Genomic DNA, 25,279 nt, shown 5'->3' with positions numbered 1-25,279 from the left:
CCATAGGCGTGTGGTCTGAATCGGTGATATGGTCCAGGGCTACTCAACTGGCGGACCGCGGTCCGAACCTTTTGACCACTCAATTTGGACAGTCTATACTTGTTTATATTGGCAGCATATGCGAGGAGTCATAATGATGATTTGAAACACATACGCCATCGACCACATACCACAGGCGCGGCGGTGTGGCTCAACGGGCTAAGCGTTAGGAATACGCTCGCCACCGCACCTCTAATTACTCTGCGTGGGTTCGCAGGTTCGAATCCCATGCAGGGATGGTTATGTGCGAGAGGATTGCTGGACTCCTCGCCGTCGTCGTTGGGTGGTTCACGTAACCGCTGGTCGGTTACGGCTTCCTCCACCACCAAGTCCATGCTTCCGAAAACAAACAATACAGTAAAAACTAATCCCATACCCGACTTGGAATGGTAACCGGACGAGAGGCCGTGGTTCGCTATATGGTTAAGCCGTCTTATCGGCTTTCCTCTCCCCCGGGATAAATATGTAAATCCTATCCTATCCATTTTACCGGCGCCAACTCGCAAAAGCGCTCTTAAAATAGCCCCGAAAATTTTGCAATGATAAAGTATAGGAAAAATATTTTGGGGTTCAAAGGTCGGGGAAAGGTTCATGCCATTCCAACTTCGAGAAAAATCTTCGATGCGCCTAAACTTCTTTGAACCTCGCCATTATGGACAGACATCAAACTCCGGACAAATTTTCCAAATTGTGATTTCATAATATCGAGATTCCATGATTTTTCAATCAAACGCACAATGACTTTCTGTAATATAAATCAAGACACGTTGCAAATAATATTCCATTTTATTAACATTTAACTAGGATAAGGAAATGTTTTTCAGGATATATGCACATTCATGATGAGGTATCATATTTTATCCCGGGGGAAGGAAAGCCGATAAAACGGCTTAATCATATGGGGTATCATACCACACTCACCACAGTCTTTTGGTCGATTACTATTACTTTTATTTATTTCAAAATTTCGCGTGAATTCTATGAAATTAGATATTTCGTCTAAAATTTTGCTGTATTATTTTTTATCCATGGGAACACGGATTTTAGTCAGTGTCATGACTGGCTGTACGTTTTGATTCGGCAAAATTCTTGCTGCTGGAAATTCAGAACTTTTTTGAGGGTACCGGTAGCGTCAAAGGTACCGGTAAGGACTGATTCGCTCTGGTCTAACGTGTCCATATATTTGTGCGTAGCTCTCTTGTTTTTTTAGGTTATTGTAACGCGGCTGATACCAGTTCTAAACACGGGCAGATGTGAAGTTATTTGAAAATGAATCGATTTTCAAAAGGCACTACATCCATGATTGTCAAACTGGGCCTCCAGGGGGCATGAGCAATAGCCTTTACTTGGTAGCATTTGTGACTTAATTCTTTAAGTGAATTAACTATTATTTGTTTAATTTTTGACTTTGACTATTTTGTTGGTTTTTTACTATAAACTAAACTACTTAAATAACCATTTGGAACATGTTAAAAGCAGAACTAGGTATAAGCACTGGAAGTCATGAGAGGGTAGAGGCCAGTGGTGGGATTCAGCCGGTTCGCACTGGTTCTATAGAACAGTCTCATAGAATTTTATGAGATCAGCAGACCGGTTAGCATTACTGGTTACTGTCAATGACATTTTGTAACAGAACCGGCTGAAAAATATGACTTTTGTGATGAACCGGCCGACAAAAATTTTTAATACCACCACTGGTAGGGGACCCGAGGATCTCGTAAGTTTGAGATAATAAACTAGACACACAGTTTAGGAACCGTTACCAAATCGTTTTTCCACTAAACTAGTCCACATTGGAACACAGTAAAATAGTACGTGACACCCGGAAATATGCAGTAGTAATATTGCAACACCATCAATAATATATACACAAAAGAAGCTTAGAAAATCCTCGGCAGGAAATCTTTATGAAGCATGCTAAATTCAACTACAAAACGAAATAATGTATTAGTACTATTTGGAATGTCTCAAAAAGTAGGAATGTCATTAATTCTGAAAGGGCTCAATCACGAGTACACCATCTTTACGAAGCATGACCAAATTCAACTACTTAAAATATCAAAAACCCAACGTAAAATTCGGAACGTCTAAAAAAAGTAGGAATGCCATTTATTCTAAAATGCTGCTCATAAAATATTTAGTCGCCACATTTCATAAAATTTGTGTAGCTTGAAAAAAAGACCGAGAGCCACCGCCCTAACAAAAGGCAAGCAGCACAGACAAAACTTTGGTGTGACATAATGCTGAACCATAAAGATTCTGGCTCTTTCAAAATAATAGCTCCTTACAGCTGTGTACATGGCAAATCTTGGATTCAAAACAATTAACCAACAATTCGCATAACAAATCAAGTAGGCAATGTCCCAGACTGGAAAGATTCCATTCTCGCCAAACTGTCCAAAGCGATTTCCCAACTCGTGGGGAATTTTACTGTTATCAGGGAGCTACTTTTTACTAATCGATCTTGATCGGTAGGTGTGTTGATAGGTATTTGTCTGTTTGTTTGACACTTTCGTATGTTACGCGATATCTCACGAAAGAGAGGTTGAATCTGCTCCAAATTTTGTATGTGCATCCAGCTCGGACCAGAAGCCTAATGATTTTGGATTATGTCGTATAATTAGCGAGTTATTAATTAATTGGTGATACGGAAGACCAATAAGTCGGCGGTCTCTGATCGCTATCTCGTATTTTATATTGGTGCGATAGTTGCGCACAGCATCAGAAAATGATTCATTGATGATTGAATAGCAAACGGTAAAAGATTTTTTCAGGTATGGGGGAATGAAAGTTTCAAAATAGCCGAAGGCAGGAATGCATCGAAATAGGTTGATCACTGGTCCAAAGTACTGTTCATGGCAAATCATAAACCAAATATAATACTGCAACACCATCAAAATATATACACACAGAAACATTCATTTAATTTTGTTAGCGAATGCATATTTTAGAATATAGATTAGAATATCCTCACATATACAGCATGAGCGCGAGAAAAGCTGAAAATTTAAGGTCAGATGAGATCACGAATAAAATGTGTATCGGTAGGCTACAGTTTGAATTGAAACGAGTTAACCTTCGAAACGCTACACGAGCTTGGACTTCTAGGTTAAGGCACTAAAGTGCACGGACGACATTTTAAGCATCTGTGAGTGTGACATAACATATGTCTCTATAAAACTAACTGTAAAAGTTATTCTTTGAAAAAAAAAATATTTGCTTTACAAATGAGAGCGACCACCCTGTATTATGAACTGCCTGTCTGAAGTCTAGTACATTGCAAACCATAAAACCGAACGTATTATTGCAAATTATATAACGATAATATTAATCTGGGGTTACATATGCATATTTAGTTGCATATTTATTTTACCTAAAACCTTAGTAACTAGTATCGTACAACTACGGGAGAAAAATATTCGTTCATTCCTTGGGCGCATTTGTAGCAAGATAGCGACAGAAATCCACTGATGTCACTATTCCATAGATCTGTGATGAATGGCCATCTCCTGCAAGAAAAGAATCATATTAGATTTTTCACACAAAAGAGGAAAGATGATAGGACTGTGTTTTCAGACTTAAAATGAATTCCAAACTGGGAACGAATTTTATTGTTTTATTGGCAGAAATACAAAAATATTACTTTGTATTTGGTATGGTTTTAATAATATTCTTTAGTATTATTGTGATTCATATTTAGCTGTAATATACCAGTGACTAAATGAGCCATCCCCTGTGTTAAAAAGACATCCAACAATTTTTTTATTTCCACAGTAATTAAACCTGCGAACCTTAGCATACTAACTCCAAATGAGTCGATATAAAATGGTCCATCTTTAGAAAAAAATTTGTAAAAAAAGACATAACTGGACGCAGACACATGGACAGAGTAAAAACTAAGAACACTCAAAAAGGCATACATACGAATAAGATAAAATTTGGAATTATATAAATTAAATATAAGGAATTAAGATGGTACGACAGGAGCATAGCCAGGGAAAGTTGAGGCTAGAGGTTCAGGCCACCCTTTGTGAAATGTAAAAATAGCGTATTTCTGTCAAATACATAACAATTTTTCTTGGCTTGTAACACTTTTTAGACTTACATGACACTTGAAAACCCATGTTTTCTGCCCCCCCCTCCCCTTTTGGAAATTTTTGGCTACGACCCTGTAGTGTGGTATAGGTGAAATAGACAGGGCAACACTTGAGAGAAATGGAAAAGATAATTAAGTTAAATCTTATAGAAATCTCCAATACAAGAGTTTAAATTAATAAAAAAAAATTATCCGATATTGTTTTCTTGGACAAGACGAACAGGCAAATTATCTCACAATTACATGAAACAGTTAAAGTTACCATTTGTAATCTTTGCTCCTCCTTTAAACAAATATGGCAGGTTATTAGTTTTCCTAAGTGTTCAGTGAATTCAAATTAACAGGTTTAATATACGGTGATTCTCGATCAAATTGGCCTATACGTTACTGTTGCCACTTATGTGATGCCAATTATCCAACTCTCAGGTTTGTGACCTTCACAGGGCATCCATTCTATGGCAGTGTTTATTGATGTAGGGCTGGGGCCTCTATGAAGTTGGTATTACCCTGTGAGGACCAGACTGCCACAGAGATTTAGGCAAAAAGCTCTCGAGAGTTGTCAGTTTATCGGACTGTGAATAACTCGTTGCGCGTTCCATGAAGTCATTCGTAACTTTTGTGATGCATCACAAGACTTGGGACAGCTAACACTAGAGGGTGTGACTATTACTGGGTCTTGGAAAAATCTAAAAAAGGGTGCTAACTCGATATGGTTGCGAGTTGCTCTTGAATCCGAATTCGGGTAATGATTTTGAGCTATGGCCCGTACATGGGCACAGATAACTTGATCTTCATAGGTAGCAAACAGAAAAGAGATTTAGAAGAACTGCTCCGTAATTTTTATCCCAAATCAAGCGAAATTTTGTTGCAACTTTTTTATTTATTTCAGTAGGTTATTTTCTCAACATTTATAAAACTCTCTCAGAAACTTTTTGCATAGTTGAGATATTCACGTAACAGTGTCAAACATCATACTGAACTGATCAAAGACAACTTAAAGAAATTGACTGTAATTTACCTAATTCCTTGACTATAATAAATTTATTTTTCACTTGGCTTTTTATATTAAAATATTCTACTAAATTAAATTATGGAAATAGTTTAAATGATGAGCTGGGTATTTTTATTGATGAGTAGGAGCCACAAGTGTTGAGACACAACTATTCTATCACGTGAGCAAAATCTTGCTGTTGGTGGCTTGGTTAATGAAAATGCCCTCAATTTGTCAGCTTATGCGAGGTAGCCACATAGACACAAGTACTTTCAATTTGCTACGCATTTGAAGCTAATGAACCCCTTAAAATCTTTACGTGGTACTCTCATTGGAGGCAACTGAGTTGGAAAATGTAATTGCTTGGAGTGTATTAGATTTGCATATAAAACATACCGACAGGTTCAGCTCTCAAACTTTTTATGCTTGGTTTCAAGTCGGTCAATGATAGGTTGGCAATGTCACCTGAAAGTAGGAAAATATCATCAAAAATAAAATATTACAGGGCGATTTAGTGGAAAATAATGTTGAAATTGGACGAGATGGAAGCAAATAGTTCTGCTATTCTGGGTGAGAAATTACACATCAGAGTTCAGACTTATTCTGAGCTGTATTCCAAAGAAGAGAGAAACAAGAATATCGGTCAGAGACCGAAGACTTATCGATCGAAAGTTAGGGGATCCCCCAAAACAGCACTCTCACTCCATAGTGACACCTTTGTCTTCCATTCCACTAATTATACGACATAATTCATCCAAAATCAATAGGCTTCTGGTCCGACATATGAATGCACATGCAAAATCTGCAGCAGATCCAATCTCACTTTCGTTGGATATCGTGTGCATCTAACAGACAGACAAACAGACAAATACCTATCAACATACTTCCCGATTAAAATCGATAAGTAACAAGTAAAAAAAAACTAAGAAATCTTCAAACTTACATTGTAGCTTGCTATGCATCACAATCGCAAAATGATCAATTTCCAAAATTCGTGAAAGTTTCTTCAGGTTGTCTGTCATTTGAATCTGCCAGTAAACAAGAGACTAATGCTCAAATATATGGAGATGAAAACAGGTTCTGGTACTGTTAAGCCTTGGAGCTCTTGATTTTGCCAAAAAGATCGGCGGCAACGCTTGTACAGAGCCTTATAATTTCCTTATTTAGTATCTATTTGTACAGAGCTATGTTCCAGGTGACAAACGTATAAATAAATAAAATAATAAAATCAGACCACAAACCTCCTTGAATCCTTTGTACAAAGTCTTCGACACGGCATCGTTAGGAACAATTTTACCAGAAGTAAGATTACTCATCATGTTTCCCATTGTAACTGTGCCAAGAACAACACTGAAAACAATATTTTCCGATTACTATATATGCTCTTGCTGGCATTAGAATTTAAAATCTGAGAAGGCTATAATTTAGATTTTTCAAAACAGAAAGTTGAATTTCATAATTTTAAATTCATCAGTTTGATTCTAAATTTAAAGCAGAAACAAAGTTATAAATATCGAGAGCTGATTATCCCAAAGTCTGGAAACTGGCAACAAACAGAGTATAAACTTTTGCCAATCAGATGTAACTTTCTCTGAGAGCACAGTCCGAAGCATAAAAATTGCAATTCCGCGAACCAAACAGTTTAAGGTCAATCTCATATATTTGTTCGATCCCCGGGAATCTTATGATGATACTGCTTTTCCATTTAATTCTTGCAAATTCACAACCCATGGAAAACCCATACAGAAATACCCATTAACTAAAACATAAAATGGTATTGGAGGTACCGTGACAAAAAAAACAAAAAAAGAAATAGGCAACCAATTATATCACTGTTTATCTGCAACTGCAACAGATCTCAATTATCTGTTCAGTGTTCAACTTATTCAACTTTATCCATTTTTGCTCAAAACAACTCAGTATGAGCAGAATTAACAACAGCATCAAAAGAATAAAAATATTTTGTTTCTGAATTAATAAAAAATAGTAAACACGCGTTGTTTTATTCATGACGTGGCATAGTTAGTATTGGTATTGAGTATTAGGAGAAGTTGAAAGATCCCATTTTCATGTGTAATTTCTTTCAAATGCCTCGATTGCGTGAGAGAAAGGGGGCACTCCTTTAGTGTGTGTACCAGGTTAGGGTTATACCATAATTTTATTTCTGATTTTTCTTATTTTTGTTCTATTATGAGTTCGGGGACTGTCTGTGTTAGCCAAGTGAATATACCCCCTGCCCATAAGTTTAAGTGCCTTTACACAACTTAATGTAAAGTAGGCGAACAAAATTAGTCACCTCCATATTGGTACACACACTTCTGAAGCACTAAGAAAAGTTTACTCACGGTTACTTAATGCCTGTTCAATAAGGACTTTTCACGCTCCAGAAATAAAGTAAAAAATAAAAATTCAAACAAACCCGTTTCCGTCGACAACAGGTATCTGGTCAAATCCTTGTTCTTCCATAATCTGCAAGGTGGCGCCACATGTTGTTGTGGGGAGCACGGACACGGGTGTATGTAATTTTATCTTTGAGACTGGGACATCCCACCACCTAAGTATTTAAAAAAAATTATGTTTTTGGCAATGCTCTAAAAACAACTTTCACTTTAAAAAATGAGAGCATAGGATAGGATTTACATATTTATTCAGGTGGAGGGGGAGCCGATAAGACGGCTTAATCATATGGCGAACCACGGCCTCGTGTCCGGTTGGGATTACCTGGCCAGTTATTTTGTTTCCAGTTGCATGGACATGGTGGAGGAAGCCGTAAACGACCAGCTGTTACATGAGCCACCCTACAGCGGCGAGGAGTCCCCTCGCACATAACTATTCCTGCATGGGATGCGAACCCACGAAAAATAATCAGAGGTGCGGTGGCAACTGTACTTCTAGCCCTTAGCATGATATGCCACATCGTTGAACAAAGCCCTTCAAAAGTTGCCAATAATATGCAAAGTCCAATGATCAAGTTGGTGTTCTCACCATTTCTTTTCCATGTTCTTTTCAGGTAAGAAATTCCTCTCAATCATCCATTCTTCCTTCAAGAATTTGGTCCTGAATTAAAAATTAACAGATTGGGGATTCCCATTTTTCATGGCTTTTGAGGGGAAGCTCCCGAAGTATGTGTACCAAGATGGCGCACAACCTGAAAATGGTATGTGTACTAGGTTAGTGTTCAGGTTGCGCGACATCTTGACACACATCCTCCGGCAGCGCATTTGAGGGATATTTCATTTTGAAATCAGAGAAAAAGTTTTTCATGAAGGTTCGTTGACAAGAGTCTATATCAGTGGTTCTCGAACGGTGGGGCGCACCCCACAAGGGGGGGCGTAGATAATTTTTCCAGGGGGCGTGAAGCTAATTAAAAATAAAAAACATTTGATGATTTGATCTTGCCCGCCTTGTTTTGAATATTTACATTTCTTTACTGTTTTAGACTTTTAGAGATTGCAGAGAGCTGTCATGCTTGTATCTTTATTATCCTTGCTCTCTGTTAGTTCTAGCTTATTGTCAGCTAGTTATTTTTTGAGGTGGGGGGTGAGACATGAGATATTCCAAAAAAGTTTGAGAACTACTGGTTTAAATGTAGGACTACTAACTAACAAACTACTCAGGCCTCCTGATGGTCTGTATTGCTTACCCACATAATTGAAATCTTGAACAAGGTATCATTAAAGCTTAGTCTAGTCTGAAATTTAAGATTTTCTTTGAAACAAAAACAGGATTGTTCGTGCTGTTTTGAATATAATTAATATAATTTTTCCAGTGTATTTCGTTCATATGTGACAGCCATGTAGATTCCATCAATTAAAAACCTATTCCAAATTTAATTCCAATAGTCCAGTGTAGTTAGAAATCAATATCAAAAACTATTCTTCATTAATAAAACATTTTACAAACAACCTAGAGTGAAATTCTCAGGCCTTCATCTCATACAATGAAACCGAAATTTCAATATGTGACACCAACATGGTTAAAGACAACTCTCTAACTCTGACAGGGGCAATGTACGGGCAACTGGGTCATTCAATCTGTCCCATTTTGTTAACGTCCCCATAACGCTCTCTTGGTGTTATTATTTGTTAATAATTTAAGCATTTTTGCCATGTATCATTTACCGATGGTTCGAATAATCTGTTGCCGCCTTTGTTGAACCCTAATTCGTGGAGATTGATAGCTAAATTGTTACGTCACACTCACATGGCCCGCCAGTGAGAACCCTAATTCGTGAAGATTGATAGCTAAATTGTTACGTCACACTTACATGGCCCGCCAGTGAGCCAGTCTAAGTGGGCAATATTTTTAGCCCCTGGTTCAAAAACCTTGCTCATCTCTGCCTTAATTACAAGTCATACTTACATGTAATTCCTGACAGAATCAGGTAACAGCACAACACATTTCTGTCCTTCCTTTAATTCTCGACATGCTTGAAGTGCGATATGCATCGCTGCACCACTACTGCCACCTAGAAAACAAATCATACAATGTGATAGGATATCTCACATTTAGAGGGGAGATGGAAGTTCATAAGGTGACCTAATCATTTAGCGCAGGGGTGTTCAACCTGTCGCCCGCGGGCCAATGAGTCCCACAAAAAAAAATTGTGAGTGAACTTGCAAAGGGTACAATATATTTTTCTTCTGAGTACGTCTTTATGGTAAGCAACTTTTTTTTAAAAACGTCAATAAAGTGTAAATTTTTCAGGATAGTCCCAAGACAGGGGTGTGCAACCTGCGGCCCGAAAGCCAAATGCGTCCCACAGGAAAAAAATTGTGCAGCCCTCAGAGAAATGCTGATATTGAATGATGTGCGGCGCGCGAAACGAGTTTTTAATTTAGTTTAATCTGGTATGTGAGAGTAATTCCAATCTCTCACAATGTCCTAACAGCTAGCTTGTGCGAAGCGAACAACGCATATCATGAGATCAATAATCAAAATTTTTGTGCCTGCAACTACTAGAAAGCCTATGTAAAGGTGCGATCACACAGTTTCACCCAGTTTTACATATCTGGCCATCCTGTATTGAAGGTTACACATCCCAGATTCAGGGAATCACTGACATAAGACAACCACTGGCAATATATCCCAAGCAACAAGCAACTGGAAAGAATTAAATTTCATCAAACATACCGCATAAGAAACCTTCTTCTCTTATCAGTCTTCTTGCCATGATAAAAGAATCCTTATCAGCTGTTTTGTACCATTTATCAACAACAGACCTGATAAAAAAAATGAGTAGCGAGAAAACAAGAGACCAATAACTTAGCCCAAGGGCTCTCAAACTTTCATTGTTATCCGTGAGGTTGACTATAATTTACAAAGCCCACAATAAATTTGGCGCTCCTGAAGTGTGTATACAAATATGAAGGTAACTAATTTTGTTCGCCTACTTTACATTAAGTTGTGTAAAGGGACTATGCCCTATGGGCATAGGGTATATTCACTTGGATAACAAAGACAGTTCCCGTACTCGTAATAAAACTAAAAAAAGAAAAATGAAATAAAATTATGGCCTTACCCTAACCTGGTACACATAATGCGGCTACGCGAGTACCCAAAATTCAATTTGTAAAGGGACTTTATAGACAACCCGTATGGCAGTCCAATGGCTCTCTATAAGACCATTAAAATAACGATTGAGACCATATACATATCCTTATTCCTAACTACTTGACCTACCTGTCCAGTACCGTTGGAATGAAATCGTAGCCTGTTCCTTCCACTTCATAAAAACTAACGTCAGTTTCATTCAATTCGCCAGGTTGAGCTAGGATTGAGCCGAGAGGGTCGACCCCTACAACCTGAGAATGTTGGAATTATTATTAAACAAAATAGCAGTTAGGGTTAGGTTAAATTGTTACAAATATAAATATGTTTAAATTGTGATAACCACCTGACAATCGGCCGTATCTAGAACGCAAAACGATAAAACGATACAGTGGTAAACTATTTTACGGGCCATTTTAATTCGTTACACTGGCTGTAATAGGCCCACAGTCAACGGTTTGGGAACCATTGAGGATCAATCCTCATCATGTAGAAATGCTGAAATTATCATTAGATGGAATAGTTGTCAGGGTTACTTAATAATAACCCAATGGCACCCTTGTCCTGGGTGTAGTAAATAGGGTAAGCAATCCTGAACTGAAAATATTCTTTCTGGTCCTTCCGAAAAAATATAACCTTTCATATCAGAGACTGCTTGTCTAGAACAGCGGTTCCCAAAGTTGATTGCCCGGGGGCCAGAATTATGAATGGGAGGAAGGACTTCGCGGGTCGGGAGAGTGCTCGCAAGGGTCCTATACCGGTACGTATAATTAAGATACGGGCGTAATTGAATGTTACTGACATGCTTTTGATAATAACGTAACAATCGGCGGTATCTAGACTAGAACGCAAAATAACAAAAACAAAGTGTTATTAAACTATTCTACTTAAGTTCGACAGGCCCTATTAAAATAGATACACGGGTTATAATCGGCCCGTTGGCCATGGTTTGGGTACCACTTGTCTAGAACCTTGTTTAAAGTGAAGGCGTAAAAAAGTAGTGGCTCAAGCTTTCCAATAACCAACTATACACCATAGAAATTCACACACCATATAAAGAATTACGGTAAGTCCAATCATTACCTTACAGTTGGGAATCTTTTCTTTCATTTTTCTTCCAATCCCGCAGACTGTACCCCCAGTTCCTGCGCCCACCACCACCATGTCAACATGACCTAAGAATGGAACAATTATTTTGCTTTGAACTTAGCTTTACAAGAGGTGTTTTTTATCATCGTGAGAAGCCGAGAGTTGAACGACTCAATCGTACAAGAAACCTCTGTATATATGTTTCAGATGCATGGACTCTATGGTGGAGGAAGCCGCAACCTACCAGCGACTACGTGAACCATGATGTTGGAACCTACGTGAACCATGAAATCCAGCAATCTTCTCGCAAGCTTGCACATAATTATCTCCCCTGGCAGTGGTTTTTGTCTGGGGTTACGCTTCCCCAACTCTTTGTAGCATTGTATCGCAAGCGTTGAGTGTAGTATTACTTTAAAAATTAGAAGGAAAAAAATAGGAATTCAAACCTCCACATTGTTCAATTATTTCTTCTGCTGTTGTGTCATAATGGGCAACAGGATTCCCAGAGTTGATGTACTAGAAGAGAAAACAAATCTCATTTTAAGCCCTGCATGAAGATTTCACTGGTAATGTTAGGTTTGTTGCTCAAAATGAACAGTTTTCAAATGATAATTTGCAATAACATTTTAATGGAAGTGATGACATAATGGACTTAACTATGTTGGCATCAAAGGTCATAAATCTCAAGGTCAAATTCCATGTCCATCACCTTACCCAGGGTAAATTTGGCAGGCGATGCTGAACCATAAACATTTCAGGGTTTCCCAAACTTTTTGGGCTGCGGACCCCTATTTGCGAATCTTACCTATGACCTCTGACCCCATCATATGCCGTATCAACTACTGTGCTTAACCACAGGAATGGTGCTCCAGAAGTATGTGTACAAATATGGAGGTAACTAATTTTGTTCGCCTACTTTACGTTCCAGAACTCGTATAATAGAACTAAAATAAGGAAAATCTAAATAAAATCATGGCCTAATCATAACCAGGTACACATACTACAGAAGTAGGCTACCCAAGGGAAGATAATGTTTCATTTACAACACAATGACATTAATATGATAGATGAGGCTGCTTTTTAGTGCACGATTTCCACATATCTGATTGCAGGCTGTTTGCTTAAAGCACATACATAATAATTAAACATGATATGGCAGACTTCAAAGACGAATTTAATATTTGATATTGGATACTAACACTTACATCCCCTAAAACTGAAACGCTGCGACATCCAATGCAACAAAAAGCAACAGTTTGTAGGTTTTTACTATTGATCAGCTTACTATGAGGAAATAAATCAGGAAATATCAGATTTTAAGTGATCCCAACGTTAGGAAATGAAGTAGGTTCAAGTAAGCGTTCAAAAAGAGTTGCATAAGACCAAGAGAGGAATGCTCAAATATATGGACACAAAGTCCAAAAACAAAGTACTTTCCGTGACTACTGTTACTTACCGGTATCAATTAATCTTAGAGTCAAATCGGAAACAGCTGTCACACTTGACGGTTAAATAACTGTGTGCCCATGAGCAGCGGCATATCTACGCAACATTACGCCCATGGCAAAGTTTAAAAACGCGCCCCCTTGATAGTTGGTTGAAAATTTAAAATGACTGTTATTGAAATAAGATACTTGTAACTTATCATTTAAGTGAAAATACGAGTTTCAGTTTTTTTTTTCATTTGAAATTATTGTATATAAACAACATACGATTGAAACTTTTGGCCTTTTTTTTCAAACGACGTCGATGGCACGAGCCATGACTGCCAGACCCTAGATACACCACTGGCACTGCCGTGAATAAAAATAATTCAGGGGACCGACTGGACACCGCAAAAAAATTAGTTGTTTCCCTGATTGCATTGATATGAACTACTTCCAAGTCTAGCATCAAGTAGTACTTTATTTACGAATGCTCAGTTCTACACTGCAATTTTCAAACAGAAAATGATTGTACGTATTTCGCTTATATTCACAAAATTGGGTGGACAATAAAATAGGTAACCTTCATTGTATTTTCGGCGCCATTGAACCCTTTGCACTTAGCATCAACTTTTCGGCGTTTTGTTGCCATTTGTCTAATTATAATTAAATTATAGGTTCATTAAATGAGTAATTGTGAATTATATACTTTTTAAGTTGTAATATAATTTAGTCTACACGTGTCTCACAATAAGTTATGTTACGTAAAGAATATCATCGTCAAAACAGCTATAATTTGTTACTATAATTCAGTGAAGCGTCGCGGGCCGGATTATAGTACTCTGCAGGCCGGATCTGACCCGCGAGTCCTAGGCTGCCGACCCCTGGTGTACATGATGATGGATTTTGGGGCAAATTAACATACAATTATAGAATGTTACACTTTTATGCATGAGGATACATATCACAAATGGCAACCCTACCTGATCTAGAATAACTGCATTTTCAATCTCATTCTGTAACTTCTGAGCAACTCTGATATGAGATTCAGGCATTTCGAAGGATGCTGATGTCGGTGTACGAACAATTTCTGCTCCGAGAGCTCGGAGAACATTCACCTGAAATTGAAATAAAACAACAGAGTTACAGTGAGTTTCGCGAAAAAATTTCAGTGTTATGGGGATAAGTATTTATTGATATATAGGGTGTCCATAAAGTCTTAAACATTTCAAAAATTGCGAAGTGAATTTATCGATACCATTTATTGTTTTGGCCCTCAGATGTATTGAATAAAGTAAAAATACTGAAACAATTACTGATAAAAAAACAACAAACCTGGTTAAGATATATTGAAAACTGACTTCATAAGAAAATGGAAATTGTGAGGGGATCATATGAACACCTTGTACATTAATGATATTTTGTAATATTAGAAATAGAGATATCATAATATATTAATAAAGTGAGCCATATTCAACAGAGAAATTTATTATCGAAGAAAAATTAACCAAACATTGATTGAATTATCGATTTTATGCAATTTCAGAAATTTTATGAAGAAGATTTTGTGTGACTATGACATTTCAATTGCTCAAAATTACAAATTTCTGGATGAAAACATCCAAAAATATTCTTTGGCTTTACTTAATCATTAATCCCAATTACCTTTTCAGCGCTCATTTTTTCAGGCATTACAATAATGCATCTGTAGCCTTTCACTGCAGCTGCAAGTGCGAGACCAATTCCTGAAAAATATTTCATTTTATTTAATCTCCATTCTAATCTACTCAAGAAGATCCAAATGTCATACTATTGAACCACTGAACTACAAGGGAAACAAAAGTCCTATCTGCCAACATGGCTTTGCCCACAGCAGAGTTTCTCAATCTGGGCCCTCGGGCCCCCATGGGGCTTTTTAAACTAGGCCCTCGGACCCTAATGGGCCGTAAAAAAAGCAAAGCAATGGCTACATTAATTGAATATGCTCGATTCATTAAACGTAATGCTTTTTTTTTTTATATTAAATGAGGCAATAAAATTTTGAACAGCTTTTTCATTGAACAGCTGCTGGGGTCTGCTGTGTCATTACTTATCGAACTTGTTAAGTATGTTGATAGGTATTTGTCTATTTGTGTGTTTGTCTGTTAGACCAGTGTTTTTCAACCTTTTTCGAGCCAAGGCACACTTTTTTCAGTGAGAAAATCCCGCGGCACACCACCAGCTGAAATTATGGCGAAAATACCTAATATTCACAATATAAGTGTTATATTGTTAATATAACATTGAAGAAAGTTGTTGAATTGGACATCTTGAATAGTAATCAAATAAAAACAAAGACAAAAAAAATCGTCACCAGATGCTGCCACGGTCTGATATAGAACAGTACCACACGATTACTCTGCCGGACGCTACACCGCACAGACACACAACTTGGAGAAATTCCCACGGCACCCCTGACAATATTTAACGGCACACCGGTGTGCCGCGGCACCCCGGTTTAAAAACACTGTGTTAGACACTTTCGTATGTTACGCGATATCTCACGAAAGGGAAGTTGAATCTCCTCCAAATTTTGCATGTGCATTCATCATATCTCGGACCAAAAGCATATTGATTTTTGATGAATTATGTCGTATAATCAGCGAGTTATTATTTAATTAGTGGCGGGACACACGGTGTCACTATGGAGTAAGAGCGCATGAATCGATCGATAAGTGATGAGTCTTCGGTCTCCGACCGATATTCTCGTTAAGAATTATTGGAAATAGGGCTACAGATAATTTCAATTTTAACAACCTAAACCAGAGTGTGCAACCTACTCTGCGTTGCAAAGCATATAGCTGAGCTTATTATCTATCGTTACAATTCATAAGATCAAAACTAAAATTTTTTGTGCCTGCAGCTACTAGAAAGCCCATGTTAGATAAAGATACGATGCGCGGTTTCACCCAGCTATTCGTATCGGAGCCTCTTGTATCAGATAGCACACACTGGAAGCCGTGACCTAAACAAATTCTAACTTTGACTTTAGCTAACAAATAACTCCCTACCTGTATTTCCAGACGTAGGCTCGATCAAAGTATACCCAGGTTTTATCAGCCCAGATTTCTCAGCTGTTTCCACCATTCGTAAAGCAATCCTGTCTTTTACCGATCCGCCAGCATTAAAAAATTCACATTTTGCATCTAGAGAAATTGGAGATATAAATTTAATTACAGTAATAAAGAATGACAAAGTAGTAGTTAAAGATGACAAAAACTAATCAATTCATATTCGCAAACTTACAATTATTCTGTCAGTAGGCTATCCTTTATTTTATTTAGGAGCTCGGGACTTTGCTCTAAGGCTAAGCAAACATGCGACTCTTCTATCAGTATCCCTCATACTTATTGAGGGTTCGGGACCTTGTTTTGAGAAGATTCGTGAACAAGATATCAGTACTCTTTCCACTTTTAGTTGAGGGCTCGAGACCTTGCTTTAAGCAAACTCGCAACCTTTTCATCAGTACAATTTTTTTTTTGAGGGATCAGTTCCTTGCAGTGAGCAAACTTACAACCATTCTATCAGTTCTCTTCGCACTTTTAGTTGAGGGCTCGGACCTCATTCTAAGAAAACTTACAACTTTTCCATCCGTACCTTTTTTTTAATTGGGGGCCCCAAGACCTTGCTTTAAGCAAACTTGCAACTCTTTTATCATTAGGCTACTCTTTTCTTATTTCAGTTGATGGTTTAAGGCAGGGGTCGGCAACCTACGGCCCGCGGAGTGATATAATCCGGCCCGTGACGCTTCACTGAATTATAGTAACAAATTAGAGCTGTTTTGTCGATTATCTTCTTTACGCAAAAGAATTTACTTGTAGACTAAATTTTATTATAACGTAACAAGTATATAATTCACAATTACTCGTTTAATGAGCCTATAATTTAATTATAATTTAGACAAATGGCAACAAAACGCAGAAAAGTTGATGCTAAGTGCAAATGGTTTAATGGCGCAAAAAATATTCAAATGATCAGTCTACGGGCGCTGCTTAAAATTTAACTTCTGATCTGTGTGATAAAATGTGGTTCATCGGTCATCCATTCGATTTTTAACTTTCCAAAAATATGTGCGGCCCGCCAATGACTTGCAAATTCAATTTTGGCCCGCGAGCGACAAAAGGTTGCCGACCCCTGGTTTAAGACCTTGATTTGAGTAAACTGGTAAACAAAAAAAACTTATCACACAAAGTCTCCCCAACTTCCCTATTTGTAAGCTAATATTTTCAACTGTCAAGACAAAATTGTTTTTACAAATATCCTCAAGAAACACTCACATAGTTCACATTTCACTCCCTCAGTCTTCTCAATCCTGGACATCCGCACGAGAGGAGTGTCTCCTATCGCATCTAAGACAGATGTATATGCCTTTGTTCTATCAAATCGTCTGAAAAATAGGAATAACGAGTTAACGACTTAATATTTTTTAATGATTTTAGATAACTATTACAAGAAAAAGAAAGGGATGAGATGGCAAACTTAGGCAAGCAGTGAGATGACAAGGAAGTAATGTCAGGGTTAATAAACCGGCGCTCCAGAAGTGTGTGTATCAATATGGATGTAACTAATTTTGTTCGCCTACTTCATATCAAGTTGTGAAAAGGGACTGAAATCTATGGGCAGGGGGTATATTCACTTGTCTAACACAGACAGTCCCCGAACTCGTAATAGAACTAAAATAGGGAAAATCGGGATAAAATTATCCCCTAATTTGAACCTGGTACACACCATACGAAAGTACCAATAAGTCATGTATCCATAACTATAAAAAAAACGTGTAATCTTCTATTCTGAATGCATTATAAATGCAAATTTTCTTCTATGAAATATTTGAATCATTGCTGAATTGGAAAAAGTTCATAAAAACATATAATATTAATTAATATTTTCTTTCGTGAAATATTTGATTTCAATGCCAAATTTCGACATAATGCAAATTTATGAATGTGTCACTTGGAAGCCTTGCAAAGGCATAGCAGCAATGTCAATCACGTAACCGTGCAAAAGTGTCACAACAATATGCGGCACACGCTCACACAGCAGAAAAAAAACAGTCAATGTGCTGATTCCATTTCATCGTCATACGTGACAAAGAGCGGTAATTCGTTTAAAGAGTTTCCTCAAAAACGAAATATCTCACTGATGGCGAAAAGTGGCTATTATTCGAAAATCAGCAGAAAATGTTATTCAAATACTTTGATATTCGAATGTATTCGAATATTCGACTAGTTTTGGAAAACCCTGTAGAGTATGAATTCATATTTTATTCTATGAAACATTTGATATCGCTGTCAAATTAGGCATGTTCAATAAAACATACAGAACATAAAGAGAATCTAATATTGAATATAATTTTGAATCAATTCAAATAATCGTTTCAGAAATTCGTGACGGAAAATCATATCAAAACATTTTTTTAAAAGTTTTGGGTAATTATTGGAAAGGAAAGAGATTGAGACAGCAACATTTATCGATAACAATGTCAGATTTAAACTGCGTGTCCAAAATATGAAAATTAAAAAGTAGAAAGCCAATCATATACATATTTCTATGTCAAATCCAAACTTATTGATTCTCTCTTTTTTGTGTTTTCTGCCAAATACAAATCAATTCAGAATATATTTTTCAATCAAAATCTTGATTTAGAATAGGTTCACAAAAGTATACCAAACCAAATTGTTTTTACCTTGATAAGGTATTAATAACAGGCCTGGTATGAAACTAGGAAACCACAAATTTTGAGACAGGATGTACCGGTAATTAATTTGATACAAAACATGGCTTAATGGCTAGTTACAAATGCTCTTAAACTCTTATTGGCAATAATAGGGTACAAAATATAAATACATAGGTATTTGTTCATATATACTTTATAATATTATACCTAAGATATACCCCAGGGCTACTCAACTATTTTTACCGAAGATCCGCATGCAAAACTTCAAAATTATTTGGGTCAGGTTTTTCCAGAAAATTATATTTCGGCATCCTTAAACGCGCACTTTCTCGGCCGGCTGATGATTATCAGCTGATCAAGCTTGTTTATTATGGTGTTATAGTTCTTTTCATATATATTCAAAACAATGAAAATCAATTTATAAAATGAAACGTTAAAAGTGGGGTTAATGATCCAGAATAGAGATTTAGCTGCGGTCCGAATCAAATACTCTAAATGTCCTGACTCGGGCCCCGGTACGCCAGTTGAGTAGCCCTGGTATAGAAGACAAAGCCAAGGTTACTTCGGTTGTTTTAGGTCACCCTGTAGGCTATATATATATATATAAAATTTCACAATTGCGTCTCTTTTGAGCAAATACAAAAAAAACTACGTGCAAGATTGCAACATGCCTGTCGAAATATTGAAGCTCTCATCGACTTTCGATGACCTTAGTACCATAAGCAAACATTATTTCGAGTGTTGAAATATATTTAAACAGGAATATCAAACAGCAATGTTTGCCCGAGATAATATGACATTTATAAATTATGTGAAGTGGAAAAGTACAAGTGTTTTAACTTCTGGTTACTCGCGGTTGTGTACACAAAACCCGCATGCTGCAATGTAGCCGGCCTCGTAGATATGGAAGGGGGGTTACAATACCATGTGTTGATGATAAAGGAAGCCACCTAGCCATCGTTTATTCACCATACATGATGGTAATGAGAAAAGTTAAATGGGATCACATTCGTACAGATATGCACATCATGTTCGATTTGGAGGCACAATATTGGTGCTCCTGAAGTATGCGCACCAAGATGTTGCACAACCTGAACCCTAACATGGTACACAACATAAGTTCAGGTTGTGCGACATCTTGGTGCGCATACTTCAGGAGGTCCCAATTATTTATTAAAAGGATTAAAAGTCTGCAGGATGAAGTCCTGTGAAGAATCAATATGTGAGAGAGAAATTGCCAGACTTTTCTGGTGGTTCGCAATATACTCCTTTATCAGAGGTTGCGATTCACTCATTAATTAAGTTAGATAATCAGCGTCCTCAAACCACTATGACAAACATGAAAAAAACTTTCAATTGCATTCTAAATACAAAGAAGTTATGATTAAATATATAGACTTAGAGTAGGACGGGACACCACAGTAATAAAGTGAAGAGGGAATATAACCACATAAGAAAAGACAAGAGAATAATGTTCAAATATATAGACATGAATATACTAATGACTACCACGTTGCTGGCACAAATTTAGCTAAGTGTTCAAAAAACAGTACTGGATGTCATATGAAGGTGTGACCGCTAATTATAAAAACAATAAAAATTTGAATTGGAATACCTGGTCCTGTAATAATCGAAAATAAATTTAAAAAATAAAATAATACCCTTCCATTGATTTTCATACTGAAAACTTGAAATCAATTGGACAGTTGCAAGCAATTTTGTCACAACAAGCGACCCTAAGAAAAACAGCAATTTGACAAAATGATCCATTCATCATTTCCATGTCCAAAAAAATAAGTGAACTTGCTCAAGAATAGAATATTTTTGCATACTGGGTACGTCTTCTTGGAAAGCAAATTTATTTGAAAAACATCAATAAAGTGAAAATTTTAGTCCAAGACAGTGGTGTGCAACCTCACAGGAAAGGAATGTGAGGCCCGCGGAAAAGTGCCAGTTTTGAATGGTGTGCGGCACGCAAAGGGAGTTTTTAATTCAGTTCAATGTAGTATGTGCAAGTAATTTTATTTCCTTTACGATGCAAAGCCCCAAAGTTTCCCCAAGTATGTTCCCCAAAGTTTTTTTGCCAGCAACTAGTAGAAACTAAAAAGTTTATGTTTAATAAAGGTTCGGCCGCAGTTCCACCCAGTTATTTGTATCTGGTCCTGCTGTATTAAAGGTTGCACACAGCTGATCTAAGACAATAGAGCAGTGACAATGCTCTATATTTGACTAACTGGTGCGGTGAAATTACACAAAAACAAAAAAACTTACCTTTTATAATGCTGATGGGGCGAAGGCTCTGTTGTTCCGAGATGCCATGTACAACGAGGTGGACGATCGGGACGGATCCATGTTGCTTCATGCTGTAAGAGTAAATAAGGCACTTTAAAAAAAAAACAAGCCATAGTCGTACATATATTAGCCTATAAAAAAACCGAGTGGTATGAGTCGTACACCTATTAGCTTGACTATTTTACTTTTCAAAGAACTGGATAAATGGCAAATGGTGCATCATGCTAAGCAACTAGTTCACAACCAGTGGAGTATGGCCCACTGCTGGGCCAAGGAACGATTTTGAGGTGGGCCACAGAACTAAAATTGTTAGCTTTATTTGTATAACTATCCTTAATTTTAATTGGAGAACCAATGATTGAAGATGTTTTTTTTTGCTACTGAATGGTGTTTTCATTATAATTATTAAAAGAAAAGTGTTCATTTTCACAGAAGTATTTTGATTTTTCTTGTGGTTTTCCCCTCGCAATAAAAATTTAATGGGCCACAAGTTTTTTGTGCAACGAAAATAGTCCACAAAAAAAAAAAATTGCGAACCACTGTGCTAAGCGTTAGGAATACGCTTGCCACCGCACCTCTGATTACCCTGTGTAAATACGCAGGTTCAATGTTTGTGAAGGATAATTATGAGCGAGAGGATTGCTGGACTCCTCATTGTTGGAGGGTGGTTTAAATAGTGATCTTCAACCTTTTTCAGTTCATGGCCGCCGTTATGAGGTCATAGACTTAATGAACATCCGGTCGTTCAGGGGACATCTCGCTCTCACCAAGTTTGGTTGTTAGACAAATACCAGTAGACTGCTACGAATCAATAAGAGTTAAAAAATCCCGAATCGCATGCCTTCAATACTTTGTATTTTGCTTATAATATATTTAATATGCAATATATTTGGCAGACCGGCAGCAAGGTTGCCGTGGTTGAGAACCACTGGTTTAAATATCTTTTGGTCAGTTGAGGCTTCCTCCACCATCAAGTCTATGCATGAAACAGATAACTGGTAATTTATACCAATATTCGGCATAGGGTTCACCATATGATTAAGCCTTTTTATCAGCTTCCCTCTCCCCTAGAATAAATATGAAAATACTACTACTCCATAAATCTCAATGCAAAATTAAAATTCACAATTATTTAACATGGTCAACTTTTGGGTCGCGTCTAGTTTCGTACCTCTAGTACTTCTAGTGGATGTAGCATAACAGTTTTTGCACATGTCAATCCTAACCTCCATCTGACTGCGTCATTCAAATACAACATATCTACAACGTCACAGTGATTGTGACTAGAAGTACGAATCTAGACTAGACCCCAACTTTTAGTGATCGGGGCTCCCGAGGTATGTGAACCAAGATGGTGGACATCGGAATGTAATATGTGTACTAGGTTAGGGTAAGGCCATAATTTTAGGTATAAATACTACGGGAGGCTCTTGGATAGTCTTCGAACTGATAATAGGACTAAGATAAGGAAAATTGGAAAAAAATTATCGCCTAACCCTAACCAGTTACCCATGTTACGTTCCGATGTCCACCATCTTGGTTCGCATACTTCGGGAGCACCTAGTGATGTATGAATATGTTTTCGAAAATCTAAGAAATATTTCACAAACAAATTTCACAAAGTTTCACAAAAACCTATGATACCTTTTTACCCATACTCACACTCACACACACATGAAAAACACATCACAACAATTTTATTACAGAAAAATAAAGTTGTAAACAACACACGTGAGCACAGGAATATAATGGTCATTTGGTTAAAAATCCAAAAAATATACAGATATAAATACCCACAGTCACTGACAAAAGTATTTTCTTTACGATTTTTCTTTATCAATGCATTCATTCACCATTATTCGGCTGAATTTTGAAAATTTACAGCATTAGCAAGCAAAAAATGTAAATAGAAGAATTTATTGAAAAAGTTTGGTAACTGGAAAAGGGGTGCTTCCGAAGTATGTGAACCAAGATGGCGGACATCGGAACGTAACATGGGTAACAGGTTAGGGTTAGGCGATAATTTTTTTCCAATTTTCCTTATTTTAGTCCTATTATCAGTTCGAAGACTAGCCAAGAGCCTCCCGTAGTATTTATACCTAAAATTATGGCCTAACCCTAACCTAGTACACATATTACATTCCGATGTCCGCCATCTTGGTTCGCATACTTCGGGAGCCCCGAAAAAGCTACAAAAATGTTGATATTATTAAAACCATAACTCTAATTTTGAAAATAAATAGATTAAAACTAATAAACAAAATCTTACTCCATTTGTGCTTGATCCATTTTGAGCCATTGTTATATTTTCTGTGAAGAATGACTTTTGGATGAGAATGTACCGTACTTGTAATAATACTTGTAATTGTAATAATAAATTTTAAAGTATCTAGATGCTAAATTGAGGTTCAAAAAAATAAATTCATATAATTAGCTTCAGACATATTGCATATGAAAGTGATACCCTGTTTTTCAGTTATTGCACTACAGACAATTTTTTGATCTTTTTTTTTTATATATATTGTTTTTTTTTCTAGGTTTGATCATCTCCCCTCCCCCTCCAACAAATAAAAATCTGTGATAGATTTCATCTGTATTGCGACTATACGAAACGATATTATCTACTGAACTAGAACAACACATAAGACAGAGAGGTTCCACACAACAACAATTTAAAAAATAGTTTACGACGTGCCCATGTAAGACAAGTTAGATTCATCTAAGTCTGTAAGTCTAAATTAAGACAAATAGCAAAAAAATAAATTACAATAAATCCCTAACTCATCTATCACATTCACATAGTCATAATTTCTTCCTCTAGGGCAAATACAGAAATAATAAATGAGTCGCAAGTAGAATATTTATTTATGAACCCAAACAGTTTGATCAGATCAATACATTGTTTGAACTAGCTGGCGATTTTGATGACCTTTAAGCTAACCAGTTTTTTTGGCTGACATTACAGCATTAAGATTTATAGGTGTCACGATGACGATGTATACCCGAAAGAAGCAACAATGACATCCGCGTCAAGAGTTATAAAGGTCAATAAAAGTTATAAAGCGTCAATAAAAATCTAGATCGTGAAACATATACGGATATATACAAATATTAACACGCGCGAATTAACATTTCTATAACTATCTCGGAAGAGGAAAGCCGATCTGACGGCACTCCATATGCCAAATAATTATCTATGAATAAGGTTACATATTAAAAATATTATTGCCTACGGGCAGTGTAAAATTCGACGTCGCGTATGGGAATAGTTAACCTGTCCAAGACACATTGACTTGGCTAAGATTGATAAATTAGTTCAACCCAAAAATAAGTTCACTAGCGAATCGTCAAAAAAATTGTTAAGCTGCGTCCACTAGAAGTACGTTAGGTACGAAACTACATGAGATCCGAATCGTCCACGACGCTCGCAAAAACGCACAGGAAACGAACTTTTTCACAAGACGCTTGGATTTGCAGAGTATCTAACTCGACGTTTTTGGTAGCATCCGGATTGGTTCAAAATGTGGGCGGTGTCTTGCTCACTCATGCGATACTTTTAGAATTTCAGCGCCAAAATAGTTAATAATTTTCTAACCGAAGTATGTCAATTTTTCATAAAACTTTGTGGGTCTCGCACGTACTACAGCTTACTAAATTGTTGCGAAATATGAAGGATTGCGTTTCATCTTATGGCTTGATGCGACTGCTATGTCAGTGCTTATAAGTATTTGTTTATTTCGATTTCCGGGATACACAACACAACATACATAAAAAAAAAACATACACAAAACAACGAAGATTGAGTAAACTGGCAAAACCTCTTAATGGAAAAAGGATTTGTGGAAATACGTGTGTCAGTTCACCCATACTTGGGGTTACCATATTTTTGTGACCTCAAAGCGAGACGCCTACAAGGACCATAGCTGTGATTTTTTCAACTTTAAATTTACCGATTTCACATTAGGGGCCTACATTTGAAACCATCCGGACTGTCTTCATTGACCATATTGTCATCGAGAGTTCATGCGCTGTCTGTCTAAATTTCGGTTTCAGTTCGAAAAACAGAAAGGAATTTACATTGA

The 25,279-nt window shown here is 37.0% G+C and overlaps 1 protein-coding gene across 2 annotated transcripts; it reads right to left on the bottom strand.

Moving 5' to 3' along the window:
- Positions 1-806: 806 nt before the first annotated feature.
- LOC120326886 (cystathionine beta-synthase-like protein) lies at positions 807-23,599 on the bottom strand. 2 transcript variants are annotated; one of them, XM_078111494.1, is made up of 18 exons: positions 23,467-23,599; positions 21,177-21,268; positions 17,506-17,615; positions 16,240-16,374; positions 14,855-14,934; positions 14,173-14,307; positions 12,212-12,281; positions 11,760-11,851; positions 10,809-10,930; positions 10,260-10,348; positions 9,489-9,594; positions 8,112-8,183; positions 7,546-7,680; positions 6,368-6,476; positions 6,070-6,154; positions 5,523-5,591; positions 4,398-4,418; positions 807-3,548 (listed from the first exon to the last, which is right to left on the bottom strand). In XM_078111494.1, exons 1-18 carry the CDS (start codon positions 23,494-23,496, stop codon positions 3,463-3,465), a joined length of 1,638 nt encoding a protein of 545 aa, XP_077967620.1. In that variant the 5' UTR covers positions 23,497-23,599; the 3' UTR covers positions 807-3,462. The 2 variants fall into 2 exon arrangements, with proteins under 2 accessions (XP_077967620.1, XP_077967621.1); XM_078111495.1 differs by lacking the exon at positions 4,398-4,418.
- Between the last annotated feature and the right edge of the window lie 1,680 nt (positions 23,600-25,279).

This window comes from Styela clava, chromosome 4 (genome assembly GCF_964204865.1).
Source record: "Styela clava chromosome 4, kaStyClav1.hap1.2, whole genome shotgun sequence".
Taxonomy (NCBI): domain Eukaryota; kingdom Metazoa; phylum Chordata; class Ascidiacea; order Stolidobranchia; family Styelidae; genus Styela; species Styela clava.
The sequence above is the reverse complement of the archived record's forward strand: the minus strand, read 5'-3'. Positions and strand labels throughout refer to the sequence as shown.

Bases quoted from the DNA above. Each gene is read 5' to 3' on its own strand.
- LOC120326886 (XM_078111494.1), bottom strand. From the start codon at position 23,496: ATGGCTCAAAATGGATCAAGCACAAATGGA. The intron at 14,935-16,239 runs GTAGGGAGTTAT...AATATTTTTCAG, and splicing joins GCCTACGTCTGGAAATACAG to GAATTGGTCTCGCACTTGCA. The intron at 12,282-14,172 runs GTAGGGTTGCCA...TTTCTCTTCTAG, and splicing joins ATGCAGTTATTCTAGATCAG to TACATCAACTCTGGGAATCC.